The sequence below is a fragment of the Elephantulus edwardii genome, unplaced genomic scaffold (genome assembly GCF_000299155.1).
Source record: "Elephantulus edwardii isolate Elephantulus edwardi_28Jun2011 unplaced genomic scaffold, EleEdw1.0 scaffold00051, whole genome shotgun sequence".
NCBI lineage: Eukaryota > Metazoa > Chordata > Mammalia > Macroscelidea > Macroscelididae > Elephantulus > Elephantulus edwardii.
In genome coordinates this window covers 16,552,032-16,567,655 of record NW_006399801.1, presented here as the reverse complement: position 1 = coordinate 16,567,655, position 15,624 = coordinate 16,552,032, and the positions used below count along the sequence as shown (strand labels likewise).

The 15,624-nt window shown below is 44.0% G+C and overlaps 1 protein-coding gene across 2 annotated transcripts in view; it reads right to left on the bottom strand.

Annotated features, from left to right (window-relative positions):
- Positions 1-15,624, bottom strand: part of TIAM1 (T-cell lymphoma invasion and metastasis 1) — a 177,461-nt gene that overhangs the window by 154,373 nt on the left and 7,464 nt on the right. For both annotated transcript variants that reach the window (XM_006886757.1, XM_006886758.1), the window contains exon 2: positions 9,730-10,703. In XM_006886757.1, coding sequence (XP_006886819.1) covers positions 9,730-10,692 — 963 coding nt within the window. In that variant the 5' untranslated portion in view covers positions 10,693-10,703. The remainder of the gene's footprint in view (positions 1-9,729; positions 10,704-15,624) is intronic.

The following is a 15,624-nucleotide window of genomic DNA, read 5'->3' as shown; positions in this document are numbered from 1 at the left end:
GTATAAAGGTACTCGGACAATTTAGGGACTGGTGGGATCAGTCAGCTGTTTTGTACAATGAGGCAAATACAATTAAGAACTGCCTTGTTTTGTCTGATTTTTAGTTTGGGTTTGTGAGGTTTTTTTGTGGCTTTTTTTTGGGTCACTTGGTTTCAATACCCTAATTTTGCTTTAATATATCTTGCTACAATGCTAAATACAGGATAGGAGAATTTGTTTTATTTCAAAGGAGGATAAGGGAATTTTTGACCTGCAGAAACCTTCAATTAAAACAGTCTCTGCCTTGATAAACTGAAATGGTTCTCCTTTGGTTTGTTTTCTTATTATCCTCCAAAGTATAGCTTCTTTGGGTCACCCATCTCCCCGTGGTATTCTCAGAACTCTCATAAAACGCTACATACCTCCCCCCGCCCCCCAACCCCACTGCATAGTCTATTTGGATGGATGGTGACACCGTATGTTAAAGTGAACAATTCCAGCAGGTTTTCTTGGCTGTACTCTCTAAGAGCATCAGGCCTCTCTTCTGTGTAATGCTGGATGGGGTCAAACTGCCAAAGCTGCAGCTAGGTGTGGAGCACAGTGTGTCTGCAGCACTGGGGACCCAACAACAATTCCACAGAGGCTACCCCAATTCCTCGTGACTACCCCACCCCCAACTGAGTTCCCAATGTTGTAAATCTTGATAATGAATCTTCCTCCAATGAAGCATCAGGTAGATTATAACCACTAACCTTTCCATTTGCATCTCCATGTTAAAACTATTATGCTACCCAGGCTCCTAATCTGAGTACCAAAACCCATACAGTAAAACCATAGCAATTTCCATCAGGTTTCAAGGCTGTAAATCTTTTTAAAAAGAGACTGCCTGTCTTTCTCTGGCAGAGTCATTGGTGGGTTTAACCCACCAAACTTTGTGTTAGCAGCCCAATACGCAGCACATTACACTTCCTGAGCACCTTAATCTGAATACAGGAAGCATCAACTGTAAACAAAGTCATTAATCCATTTGTAACTCAGTTTCCTAAACTGCACAATGAGGATAACAAAAGTATCTATTTTATAGGAGATTTTGTAAGATGCTGTATGACTGAATGAACTAACTTAGCAGTAGTGTCTAGAATTGTGTCTGGATCATGGTAACTTTTTAAAAAACTTGTTAACTGTAATTATTGTAACCTCAATCCTTAGCCTTGCTTACATTTCAAAGAAAAGGCACTTCCTGACTCAGTTATTAACCTTCTGCTTCTGGAATCTTACAGCTGAAGAACTTGTGGTCTCATGGGAAAAGGAGCTAAGCAGACCAAGGCTGATGTAAGTTGGTGTGAAATATCTTGTCATTAATTTCACATTCACGAAGCAATACACAAAGATAACAACTATTTTTATTCTGTAAATTACTAACTAATGGGCAATATTACTTGTAATCACCACACTTAAAAAAATATTGTTTTGAATTTTCAATCCTAAAGTTTATAACTTCTACCTTATACATATCCCAGTTTCATTTAGGACATTTCCAGAATTTTCTCTTCACCTTTTCTCTTTTCTTCCTTTACCAGGGCAAAAGCTCTCTTTAACATTTCCAACAGCCACCCCCTTTTCTCTGATGATTCCCAGTGGGACTGAGTCACACTCTCAGTCACAAAACAGTGGCACAAAGTTCTCCCTGTTGCTAAAAAGGAACATGGAAGGAAGTTGGAAAAACATTAAAATTTTACTTCAGGTAATTCCTGATTGGAGAGTGGTTTATGTGTAAATTAAATGAATCATCTCCTCTCCTTTCGTCTGTTTTTCTATTTATGTGTCACAAATCTTATAGTCATCCACCCCCTTTGCTTGCTAAGCCAGAAAACAACACACACACACACTCTCACTCACTCTCTCTCTCATGGCAGCCCAATATATATCAGAATAGGGAAAACTATGCTCCATATAGTTTTCAGCTGTTCTCCTCTTATTTTTACCTCACGGAAGTAGATAATAAAACCTCTGGCTAGACTTGAGCTGCCAACTTTTTGGTTGGGAGTCAAGCCTAGTTAACTGTGTGCATGGCTCAGGGACACATCTTATTCTTACCCGTTGGCTGGCACATAACCACTTCTGACTTGCCCCTTTCTAGCGTTACATAGTTCACTAGGAGTCCCTCTCTCTCTCTCTCTAGCTTCCTTCCACTAATCCATCCCTCACATCACTGCTAGGCAATTTGCAAAGACAACTTCAAGGGCTCTTGATGCTACCGTCCCAGGACTCTTTCAAAATGTTGAGCCATGGTCACGGGCACCCTAGATATGTCCTCCCTCCCCAAAGAAGTCAAAGGGCTCCATCCGGTGCATTCTCCCATCGTTTCCTTTCTCAGCAATAGTTAATCCTGGAAGCCTCAGCTCAAATCTCTCCTTTTCCCCAATCTCTGTCTTCCAATTGCCACGCTAACCTCTTCACAGCATCCCTGCCCACCTCTGCTCCAGCCACCTTGGTCTGTTACTTGCCCTCAAACACACCAGGCAGGCTCCCATTGGACAGCTCAAAGGCCAGATTCCTCAGCTCCTATAAGAGTCCTCTCCAGGCCACCATTAGCCAAACCCAATGCCTGTATTTGAAACTGCTACCCACAATTCTGACTGCCTAATCTCCCTCACCTTGCTCTTTTTTTCCCCATTCCAGAGCCTGTAATTTATTTATTATGCTAATTATTTTCCCACACACAACTCCATATCAGCCCAACAAGGATCTTTTCTCCTTGATGGATCACAAATGCCAAGAATAACAACTGGCATGTGGTAGGCACTTTGTTGAATGAATTAACTGCTGTTCACTCTCCCCCACAATCTATAAACAAGAAAAAAACTCCAGTTTCTCATGAAATATATTTTGGTTGGATTTCAACACTCTGAATTTTAAACTTGTTGTTTGCACTCAAAGATAAGGGGGGATTAGCTCTGAGAACGCAACTTTGATTTGCAGCTTTTAACCAATCCAGGACTATAGCCAAGCCTGCACAAGTTATTTCTATTAAACTGGGTTGGGTTTCTTTCCCTTGGTTTTGCTTTTAAGTAGAAAAGGTAAGAGAGATATACTAGATGGTGCTGCCAGTAGGGGCTTGTGCTGCTAACACCAAGGCAGGTCTGGATCCACCAGCAGGACCTTATAAGAAGGGGTGGGGGGGAATGAAAGACAGACAGACAGGTGATCTGTTGCCTCCCCAAAACTTGATGGGAATCAGCTATGAGATAGCAATGAAAAGTTTTGAGTTGATGGTTCTAACTAGACATTCTGTGTGTGTGGGGGGGGGGGGGGTAGAGGGGCAGGTGGCTCAATGGAAAAGTGAAATGCTTATCAGCTGTTACTAAGCTCCTTGGTGGAGACCATGTCAGAGCTTCGCAGAATGCAGAAGCATGGCCACATCCAAGGGGTCTCCCCATTGCTGTTTATGAGGCTCTCGGCCTTATTCCAGCTCTTCTTCGTACGAGGATAAACATGGAACCAGAGACTGCACAAATTGAGCCATGAAGTATGGACTTCCCCTCTCCTCAGATACAAAACTAGAAAAGTCATTTTCAAAGGACACAGTTTCCCAATTTACATTAACACACGTGAGAGGATCTTCAAGTATGATCTGACAGGTGGAGCACAGGGACTCGTCTGGGCTCACGGTAGCTGGTTTTGTTCTGTTGATGTTGTGAAGGGGACTGTCCCCTTCGTGGAGTTAGCGGAGCTCAGTCGCGGTGATCCCTCTATCACACATACCGTTTTCACAACATCTAATAGGCTTACTCCTGCTATTTTAAAAGGAATTAAAATATTTTAAAATGTGTGTTAACTTATAACATGATATATAATTATGGATATAAACTATATAAGCAGACATTCTCTAGAGCCAGAAATATTTTAAGAGAATGAGAGGGTCCCGAGAGCAAAGAGTCCGACACCTGCTGACACGAACCATCCTCCAGCTACTCACCCTCCGCCCCATCACCTGCCAAAATGACTGTGACCAAAGAAGTTGGATATACTTGCTGAAAACTGATGGGATAATGTTCAAAAGAAATACCTCAAAGCTTTCCTAGATGACAGGAAAAGAGATAAAGAAGCAAGCAGAAAAGAAGCATCGAAAAGAAGACAAAGGAGAAGGTTTTCTTTCCTTTTTGTTTTGGTAGGTTTCACACTAAAATGTTATGTTTCATGAGGAAATAAACTGGAGTTCTTAGCCAGAACTTTGTAAGAATTTACATATCCCCTGAAACTATCTGCAAAATAGATGGCTGTGTGATTCTCTAAGGAAAAGATCCACATTTTTTAATCCTATTCACAACAGAGTCTATGGTCAAAAGTTTGGACTCTGCTGCCGCCATTTTTCACCATCTTACACCATCTTGATGTTATAGCTCTCGACCTCCTGAGTCGAGGACCAAAGGATAAAATTCCATCCTTGTGGATTTTTTGGGGGTGGGTTTTTTGTTTGTTTTTAAGGGGGTGAGGATGGGAGTGGAGACAGTAAATATCCTATCCATTTCTGGGAGGCTCATTTTTATCCGAGTAAAACTGACCAACCCATTTTCTGGGATTTGAACACCTTATTTGCATGGGCATCTCTACAAGGCTTGCATGCACCTCATTTGCATAGCTCCACTCAATCACTTTGTAAAGAGTCACAAACATATAACGGCTGGATTAACTGTATGTAGTTAACTGCCATATTGGTTACTGCAGTAACAAAACAAGAAAGCATAAGAAATTAAGCCTTCTGGAGTTTGTTCTTTTTGGGTTGCAGTAATTAGCTAGATAATGTTCTTTTAGCCAACAAGTCCGCTTTTGCTTTGGTACCAGAATTTAGGGTTTTAGGCTTGAAATCTAAGGCTACTTGAACTTAAATGTGTTCAAGAGTGTGATGTGGGGTGTGGACTATACTCTCAGAAGAAAAGATTCTTGTCAGTGGGACCGAAGACTTAGATATTTCAGCTCCTTTTTGAGACCTTACCACTTAATCTCATTCATCTGCTCATTCCATGGAAAAGTAACAGAGTTGTATGGGATCATCTGTGAGGGTCTTAAAATTCCAACCAGTGGAAATGCTAAATCATTTACATTCATCTCAGGCAGTGGTCAATAATATCCAGAAACTGCCTGAAATACCTGCTTTATCTAATTCATCCTACATCCAACATTGTGGGGAATGTCACAGAATACTAAGGAAGGAAATTACCCAAGCAAACATACCAAGCTAGTGGTGAGTGCAGCCTCCCAGCTCGAGTCCTGGAGAGGCGTCCTGGTGCTGCACTCTGATCCAGTTCCTGGGGATGCTTTCAGTACAACTCTACACTCTTTCATCTTCTCCAAAAAAAGGGAAAAAAAAGAGTATGAAATGTTCCTCAGAGTTAATACCCAATGGCTCCAAGTCACATGAAACCTAGGGCCTATTTAAAGAGGTGGGTGCTCCATCAAACTCAGAGTTATCAATCTCCAAGTCACCCATGGAATGTCTCAGATACACAAGAATTCCAAACTCTAGAGACAAATTCTCAAGCCATACCTTACCATTATGTCTAAGAATCATAGCCTTCATGCCTGCATGTAGTCCTTATTCTATCCTCGATGGATGAGGGCACGGAGACCCACTGGTCAATATCAACAGCAGATAACAGAGATACCAGCTAACCACCAGTTTCTGTGAAGCCGATTCTAACCCATATTGTACGCTTCATAGTGTTTTCAGTGGCTCAGGTTTTAGCAGCGGATCACCAGGCCTTTCTTCCAAGGTGACTCTGATGGACTTAGACTGCCAACCTTTCAGTTAGCAGCCAAGTGCTAGAACAGATCTGGAATTTGAAAACTCAGATATGATGGAGCTCTAAATTACCAGGATGTCTCTCCTTTTGATCTCAAGAAACAAAGAACATAAAGTTGAGGTCAAAAAAACTAGTTAGCTATGAGAAATACCCAAAATGCAGCTTATTTTGCACTTCTACTGAAATCACTGGGTTAGCAATGAAAGCATTTTGCTACCAACCAGAAGGTCAATGGTTTGAAACCTCCAGCTGCTCCATAGCAGAAAGACGTGACACAGTTTGCTGCCACAAGCTTTGCTGCCATAGACGCCCTGCAGGCTGGCTCTACTCTGTTCTATAGACGTGCTAGGTGTTGGAATTGACTAGATAGAAGTGGACTGGGTTGGATTTGCTACAGAAATGAACAGACACAAACTCTACTTTATGCAATCTGAATAAAGCCCCCATCGAATGCAACCTGTAACATACATTAACGTATGGCATGTGAGTGTGCTCAAATATACAAATTAAATAATACCACTGTGTTTACTATATACCAACACGGTTGTTGTTGTTGTTGTTATGTGCCGTCGAGTCGTTTGAGACTCATAGCGACCCTATGTACAACAGCCCTAAACCCTGCCTCTATCCTGTACCAACACGGTAGCACTTAGTAAATAAACCCAAACCTGTTGCCATCATCTCAGTTCTGACTCATGGAAACTCCAGGTGTTACAGAACAGAATTTTTGCTACACAGGATTCTCTTGGCTGTGACGTTAGAAAGAGGTTGCCAGGCTTTTCTTCTGCAGCACCACTGGACGGCCATAGTGACAGCCTAAAGATTAGGAGTACATAACTAAATCTGAGCTTCAGTACCTTCAGATTTCTGTAACACACCCAACTACTGAACAAAAACAGGAAGAATGGTCAAGAACTCCCTTTTGATAATTTTCAAATCAAAATAAGTGTTCACATTATTACAAATAAAGCATATTTCTTTCCAGGCTTAGAGGCCATGCTCTTAGGCCAAATGTCCGCCAGGAATTCTTTTCTGGGGAGTAAAAGTGCTGACAGGATGATTACGGTTTCAACTAACTACATCACCAGGGCAGATGAGGAGACTTTAACATCCATGATCCAACCATCTATGGTCCAGTCATGCTGCAGAGGCCCCGCAGGTCAAGAACTCTTACCAAAAAGAAAAGAATTCTTTTCAAGGAAGCTTCTCCACCCACTGCCTCTTAAAATACACTATTTGGGACATAATGGGCTCTGGAGAAACACACTGGATGCACACGCCAAGCCCAAGACGATGAAGTGTGGGTGGACAGGCGTTGTTGTGCACAGTTCTGGAGCTTGTTTCAAGTCACTCGAGATCGACTCTCAATATATAAAGTCCATGTGGAATGGACTCTGCAAACGGCTTTTATACATATGATCCCATTTGGTGCTCCTAACAGCCTGGGCTGTGGCTGGCATCATTCCCAGGGACAGCAAGATTGAGTGACTGGTCCAAGGTCACCCCATTTGAGCAGCCAAGTTATGATGCAAACGCATTTCTTGCGAATGTTAGTCCACCACACTCTGCATTCACATTAAGCTGCTGAAGAAGTGCCTTTATGAGACACCACATTTAGATGATCTCACCTCCATACATTAACAATGTTAGGAAGGCAACTAGCCAAAGAATGGAAATTTGATGCAACAACTACCGTGCGAGTTTTCAGTGGCAGGATCTATGAATCCAAGAAGCACTAGGCCACTCTCCCAGTCATTGTCCTGGGTTCAAGGGCTCTCTCCCTCACCAGTGGGGAACGGCTGGATACAGAGGTAGAAAAGCTGATTATAGCCACCAGATCATCCCCAGAAAATGTGCTAACTTTCTATTCCAGGTAGACGTGAAATTCACAGGTGATATGTCTGGTTGACAATCAAGCACGCTAATGCATCTTTTACCACCATTCATAGGCCAGTCGACCATCTCTTTGCTTCAAGCCTACAAAGCCAGTCTGACTTCCCTCAAGACAGAGACAGCAGTAATTTTCAAGAGACCATGCCATAGGCTGTATCCCAGCTGTCAAAGTGTCAGCACTTTGCCAGCAGGGTGGGTGGGAGAGTTCCTCTCAGGTAGAAAGATAGGCTCATGGGGTCATTCTGTCAGAAAATCTCACTTCAAATCAGAAATGGGCATCAAAATTCATCAGAATCAGTCGAGTAGTGCCTCAAAATTCAACCTTCACATTCACTTCCACCAACACGCAGAACTAACCTTTGATCATCTTTATTTCTATGACATAAGGCAAATGTATCCTGGGTCTTTGCCTAATGCGCTCGCGCACTCTCTCTCTCTCTCTCACACACACACACACAGGGTTAAAACAATTCCCAAATTCTCTTTCCCAAACCAAAAAGCCTAATCCACTGCCCTCAAGTCAATTCTAACTCATGGCAACCTTCCATCAGACTTCTGAGCTTGGACATTTTTGCAACATTATTCTCCTGTGGAGCAGCTGGTGGATTCACTGCCCTTTCGGTAAACAGTCTGATCAATCACGTACTATGCCATCAGGGCGCCTTAAACTCTCCTTAATGATTTCTTTCTTTTGTAACAGATAGCATGCTTCACCTAAGTTATTCTGTTCCTTTCTCTTAAAAAAACCTATTACTTCTACTTCACAGATTAAGAAATTAAGGCTTGAAGAAACTAACTTGCCCTAACTTTATGATAACAAGAATACAGCCAGGATTTAACTCCTAACTGCCCAGCTCTAGCATCACCAGCCAAAGCTGCCTTTGATCAGGCAGACTGTGATGCCACTTCTCTTTACTCCCCCAGCACTCCTCATAAACCTCCATAAGACTGTTACATTTAGCCCCTCTTCATCTGGTGTGCAAAGAAGCAAAGTCAGAGGGGGCAACACCGCCCTCTAATGGCGAGGTCCGAGTGCACCTGGTCACAGGGTACCAGGCATGCCTTTCAGGGCAAATGGGCCCAAATCGGGGTTTCTAATTGGAAGCACCATCATCACACAAACTACCTCCCCACCTTCAGCACAAGTCAACACTTCCTTATTACAAGCAACGGTGAAACCCGAAAATAAATGAAACATGCAGAACTGATTGACAGCTTATTACCTATTCATTCTAATTAACTATCAATTAAGTTAACAAGACCTTCTTTCACTGGTGAAATACTTCACTAAAAGAAATCTCTTTTTAAAACTGGCACAGCCACTCTCTCAGGCACTAGACCCCCAAAGAGGGGGCTTGGCCCCATTTTTTAGAGGAGCAGCTAGAAGTCAGGGTTTGCACAAGGTCGGACAATTCGTTGGCTCCAGAGGAGGCCCTGGAAGCCACCCAAGGTTATTCCTTCCACTACACTTCCCTCTTGAGACGCGGTTGGCCGGCCACGCAAGGAACAGGAAATTGAAATGGCTCCTGGTAAGGTAGAAAAGCTGCCAACCTCCACCAGAATCGGACAAATGACCCACACCTGCCCTGAATTAAAAACACCCCCTCAAAGGAGCTTCAGACAAACCTCTTCCCACCTGCTGCACCAAAGGGATAAACACACAAGAGCCCGCCTGCCTGTTTGCCCGCTGTAAGGACCTCAGATTACAGTAAGCTCCGAGTGAGTGAGATGCTATTCAAGAACGGAGTTGTTAAGAACAGGCAGTTTTCCAATCTGAACTTATCAGCTTGATTTCCACTCCTAGCACCCCCCACCCGTTCCTAATCCCCACCCCTTAACCACAGCATTATAAGACGGGGGGAAATCAGGAGAGAGACAAATCTTCGAGAAGCAGCGCCCGCTGCAGCCGCCAGCCACCACAAGTTAAAGACAGATCAAGGCGGGCGGGGGGAGGGGGGGTCTTCCATGAGCAAAGGCATGCACTGAGAAAGCCATGCACAGAGAAAGCCATGCACCATCTCCAAAATACTGAAACCGAGCATAGTCACTTTACCTGAGTTGTTTTTGCTCTTCTGCCTTGCATGCTGTTGCTATGGCTAATTTGTGGGTTGGTGGCACCTTCGGAAAGACAGTGCGATTTCCTACAGGGGAGTGTGTTGTAATTACTGTACGGAGCCGTCTCCTCGGCAGCTGCTGGTGGCATCTTATGGTTTGCAAGATCAGGGATATCAGATACCAAATTCCGACAGCAGCCTGTAAGTTTGCTCCTTGGTCCCCCGTTCGCTGTCACCCCGGAGTTTTTCTGCGCGTACAAGTCACCCAGGGAGTTGGCACGCTGACAGGTGCTGAGCCGCCGCGGGCTCCCCCGAGCCTCCATCCCCCGAGCCTCCTCGCACTCCTTCTCTTCAGCGGAACCCAAGATTTCTTCGTTGCTTGTTAAATGTTCTTGGCTCAGATCAGAGAGTGAGAATTCCAGGCTGTCCTCCCGCCAGATGTCTGCAGATTTGGAGCGCTTCTTCTTAAAGCTCGCGGTCTCCATGAACGTGGGCCCGTTGGAGGTATAGGGATGCTGCCGCCTGCCACCCTCAGCCAAGTATGTCGCGTCATCCCCATAGAGCCGGCTCTCCTCAGAGTCTGGCATGCTCTGCACAGACGCAGCGGTGAGCACGATGCTGCTGTCAACGCTGGGGGTGACAGAGGAATCGGTGTAGGAGACCGGCCTCAAGCCCATATCCACACGGTCCACCCAAATGGGGCTGCCGAAGTCCTCCAGGGTGCCCTCCTGGGCAAAGGGCTCCAGGCCATTCTCAGCCAGGGACTGGGGGATACTGGGGGTGCTGCTGGAGCGCGTGCTGACCTCGGAGTTGCGGTGGATCACCTTCCCGGAGGAGGCGTGCCGCGCGCGCCGCGTCTTGTGCGAGAGGCGCAGTGAGCGCGACGTGTGCTTGCGCCCAAGGCTGGCGTGCTTTTCTCCATAAAACTCATGCTCCACATTTTGACTTTCGGCGTTTCCCATGGTTTTATGGTCTGTCACAAAGAAAAAGAGAGGAAGGGGGAAGAGGTAATTAATTGAGTCAGCAATAGGGACAGACAGTACCTGAGCTCAGAATGGAGAGAGGGCAAAGCGCCTCCCTTGCGGGGTCAGCGAGGTGCCATCGCACCAACCCCTGTGCACCTGGCAGGTACGCGGGCGGCTGCTCTGCACCAGGTGGGAACCATCTGCTAAGACAGCTACTGAGATTTGAAATAACACAAAAAAGGGTCATTAGAGAATTAGACTCTCCCAGAGAGGAGATGCCCACGGGGCGCACGGAAGAATGGTACTTTTTCTGGAACTAGAAAACCGGAAGTGCTCTGCTTCCTTCTGAAACACTATAATTATAGATTTAAAGTTCTATTCCTAGCCCCAAATAGAAAACTCTAAACGTACAAAGCAAGGTGTCAGCCAAGGAGTTATGCTTTGTTTGAAATAGATGTACAGTGTTGTCACCTGTGCTTGGATTGGCCCTTGGCTCACAGCAACAGCAGGAGCGCTAAGGAGGCCACGTTATGATGAAGTCTTGGAAACTCAGTGGATAGTCGCTATGAGCTGGCAGCAGTGAGAGAGTATGAGTATGAATCTTCTATCTTGATCTACAAGGAATTCATTGGCTGATTTTTAGAAACAAGTTGCCAGGCTTTTCTTCCTAGTCTGTTCTGGTCAGGAAGCTCTACTACAACCCAGAGGTATCTTGGAAGAAAGGCCTGGTAACAAGCTTTTGAAAGGTCAAAGTCACTAAAATCCCACAGAATGGAACTCATCCTGTTCTTCACCACAAGGTGTCATCGTGAGTTAGAATCGATTAGGCAGTAACTGGTGTTTGTGCTGTTTTTTTTTCACACTGATCTAGGAATCCTTCTACAATCTCACTCTTCAGACAAGAACACGGCTTAAAATGTCACGAGGGTGTCGTTGCTGAAACAAAATGTGTGCCAATAAAAGGGGAAAGAGCCCCATTTAAATTTCCATTGAGTTCAGAGGTAACTCAGAGACACCAGATGTGAAGTTACTCTATCCTGGAACATTCCCTACCAGGTCACACATCACAAGATTCTCAGCAGGAATTTTCCAAGAAAAAGAGGCTGTTTTATTTTAATAGTAGAAAATATATTTCAAAGTAATATGTTCACACTTCTCTAGTGTCTCTAAGAAACAAGATAAAAGCTACTATATTAATTAATTGATTTTTAAAAATCCCAAACAGTTGCCCTAGAGTCAATTCTGAATTATGGTGAACCCACATAGATCAGAGTAGAACCGTGTTCCACAAGGGAGGATGGGTGTGTGTGTGTGCAGGATTGGGGAACACGCTGCCAGGCCTTTCTTCTGCTGTATCTTTGGGTAGATTCAAACCACCTTTCACTTAGCAGCAAGCACCTCAATCTATCCTATATCTGTACCACCTACCTATCTCCTACCTCTATCTGTACCACCCTAACTCTCAGTGTAAGAAAAATGAACAGTCACCTTCCACGTGTGACCATATGTTGTTGTTGTTCAGTGCCGTCAAGTCACAGGCGACTCATAGCAACCCTATGAAGGAGAGTCCTCGACACTTGGGTGCCTTTCATCCTCTCTCCAGGTTCATAGGGTTTCTGGAGGCAAGCTATTATGGAAGTGGATGCCACTCCTCCTTCTAAGTGACCATATTTGTTGTTGTTGTTACATGCCGTCGAGTCCCTTGCGACTCATAGCGTCCCTGTGTACAACAGCCCTAAACTCTGCTGTGTCCTGTGCCAATCTCATTGCCTCCAACACACTCATCCCGATTGTCCCATTCAGCAAATCAATCCACCTCCCAGAGGGTCTTCCCCTCCTGCGCCTGCCCTCCACCTTCCCAAGCATGATGTCCCTCTCCAAGGACCGGTCTCTCCTTACAACATGACCAAAGTATGTCAGACAAAGCTTCAGAATCCTTGCCTCCAAAAAAAAGTGACCATATAGGTTATATATATATTCCTAAAAATCATGTGCTACATTTTTAAAAAGGCAATTGTGATAAAACATGTATAATATAAAGATTTCCATTTTAAGTGTACAATTCAGTGGCATTCACAACATTAAATATGTTGTACAATCATCATTACCATCTATTTTCAAAAGTTTTCTAGGACCTCAAATAGAAAAATTCAGTCTCTTAAACAGTAATATTACATCTTTTTTTTAAAAAAAAAATAAACAACTTTATAACAGTAACAGAAGTATTTCAATAACACTGACAGCAATAACAAATATACCTTAAATTCTTCATGTTTTAAGCGTAAATTAATATACCTACAAGTCTGTATGCATCACAACAAACTGTGGTTGACTGAGAAGAATGGGAATCCCAGAACATTTGATTGTGCTTGTGAGAAACCTATACTTGAACCAAGAGGCAATCATCAACACAGAGCAAGGAGACACTGCATGGTTCAAATTTGAGAAGGGTGTCCACCAGGGATGTATTCTGTCTCTGTACCTTTTAAATCTGTATGCAGAACAGATGACGTGGGATGTTGGGCTGTATAAGGAGAAATGTGGCATCAAGATTAGAGGAAGATTCATCAACAACCTGCATTATGCAGATGACAGCTTGCAGAAACGGAATAAGACCTGAAGTGCTTGCCACAGAAGGTCCAAGACTGCAGCCTTCAATATGATTGAAGCTCAACATCAAGAAAACAAAGATTCTCACCACTGAGCTGATTGGCGGCATCATTATGGATGGTGAAGAGATTGAGACTGTTAACAATTTTAGTTTGCTTGGTTCGACAATCAACACTTTTGGTACCAGCAGCCAGGTAACCAAGAGATGAATTACATTGGGAAAGTTAGCTGTCGGGGACCTCTCCAGAGTACTGAAGAGCAACAGTGTCAGGCTGGAGACTAAGGTGTGTTTAATCTGGGCCATAGTCTTCACAGTTGCATGCTATGCATCAGAGAGTTGGACAGTGACTAGGGATGTTAGAAAGAGAATTGATGCCTTTGAGCTGTGGTGCTGGAGAAGAGTGTTGCACATACCATGGACTGCTAAGAGAAAAACAGTTTCGTCCTGGAGAAAGTGAAGCCAGGTTGCTCCTTGGAGGCAAGGATTCTGAAGCTTCGTCTGACATACTTTAGCCATGTTGAAGGAGAGACCAGTCCTTGGAGAAGGACATCATGTTTGGGAGAGTGGAGGGACAGCACAAGAGAGGAAGACCCTCGATGAGATGGATCAATTCAGTGATAGGAGTAGTGGGAGTAGGTGTATTGCAGACAGTGAGGTTGGCACAGGGTAAAGCAGGGCAACCTGACTGCACATAACAACACCAACACATATCTATGGAGTTCCTGGATGGTATAAACTTAAAACACTTTTCTACTAATGGACCAGTTGGGAGTTGGAATCCACTCAAAAGTACCTCAGAAGAAAGTCCTGGCAAACCACATCTGCAAAATGAAGGACACTGAAAATCCCATGACTCTCAGGATTCTGAGCTCTGCAGCACGTAGGTTCACGACAAATTAGGACCACCTCTGCTGTGACTGGCGGAGGAAAGAGGTGTTTGTGTGCCCACATGGTTTGTCAATAAATAACAAAGGGCTTAGAATAATTCTTAGCCACAGTCTCATTTTTAAGACCCATGGAAGTTTAAATTTAAAAGGTTAAAGAATTATGGTGGAATAAATCAGGCGTAAGAAAAGGCAAGCCTGTCACCTCGAGTACACGCGAATTAACCCTCTATCAAATATCAAAAGTTTCCAAATAAGAACTGACAGACATATTTTCAGCAACACATTTCTGGTTAGGCTTGTTGTTTCTGCCAACAGAAAACTCATCAAGTTAAAAGCCTCAGGAGAGCTTTCCTAAAGGAAATGGCCCCAACCTTCAAGAATTACAGCACTCCATGCATCACGCTGACGGGTGGCTATATTAATAGCACTTTTAGTAGCGAGGTTCTGCTCAGCCAGCCAAGGTAGGAGAGAAGCTACTTTTATCTTCAGAAGGAGAATTTTGTGCTGCCTGCCAAATCTCCTAAATTCCACCAAGCGGAATCTCTGGGGATGTCCAAAGCAGAGCCAGCAGGAAGTTGGAGGCAACTAAAGTTAAGAGAAATAGGTTTCTGGGGACTGTTGAGATGTCATTAATATGAGTTTTTCCAGAAAGGGCTGGTGAGAGCAGTGAAGGCCCATGTGGGGTCAGTGGGGGACTCAGCAATGAAATCAGCATGGGAATCTGCTCACTGAAGACAATAGGCAACATCTTTTCAAGAGCAAAACCTGAAACAAGCATCCCTAAAAACTTGTTGCAATGAAATTTTTAACTCATTTCATGTGCAACTTTGAAAGACCAATGAGTTGTTGAGCACTACTGACTTGGTTACAAGTCATAGAGACCCTGTGTTCAACAAGACAGAACCATGGCCGACCCTGCACCATCCTCACAATTTCTTCTGGGTTTAAGCTCATTGTTGTAGCCACTGTGCCCATCTATCGCACCAAGAATTTTCCTTTCTGACCTGCTTTTCCAAGCATGATGCTCTTTAGGGACTATCATTTACTTTTAAAGAAAAGGAAAAAAAAACCCCAACGAAAAACCCACACACATCTTGTCTTTCCTGTAAACTTGGAAGCAACAGTAATACAGGGCAGAGAGTAGCTTTCCCTTGTTTTGAAGCCTTTACCAGTCTGTAGGGTCTGTGCTGCTGCACCAAAGGCCAAGTCTCTTTGCCAGTTTGAGTCCACTAGTGACTTCTTGAGGAAAAAGATGGGCAACATCCTCCTACAATATTCACAGCCTCAGAAATCAAATGTAAGGTCAGCTATGAGTTGGTTCTGACTGCACAGCAATGCATTTTGTCAGAAATGAGGCAATTCTGTGCATAATACTGTGTCAGTATATATGTGTGGATTGTCATAGCAAAAGCAGAAAGTGAGTAACTTTAA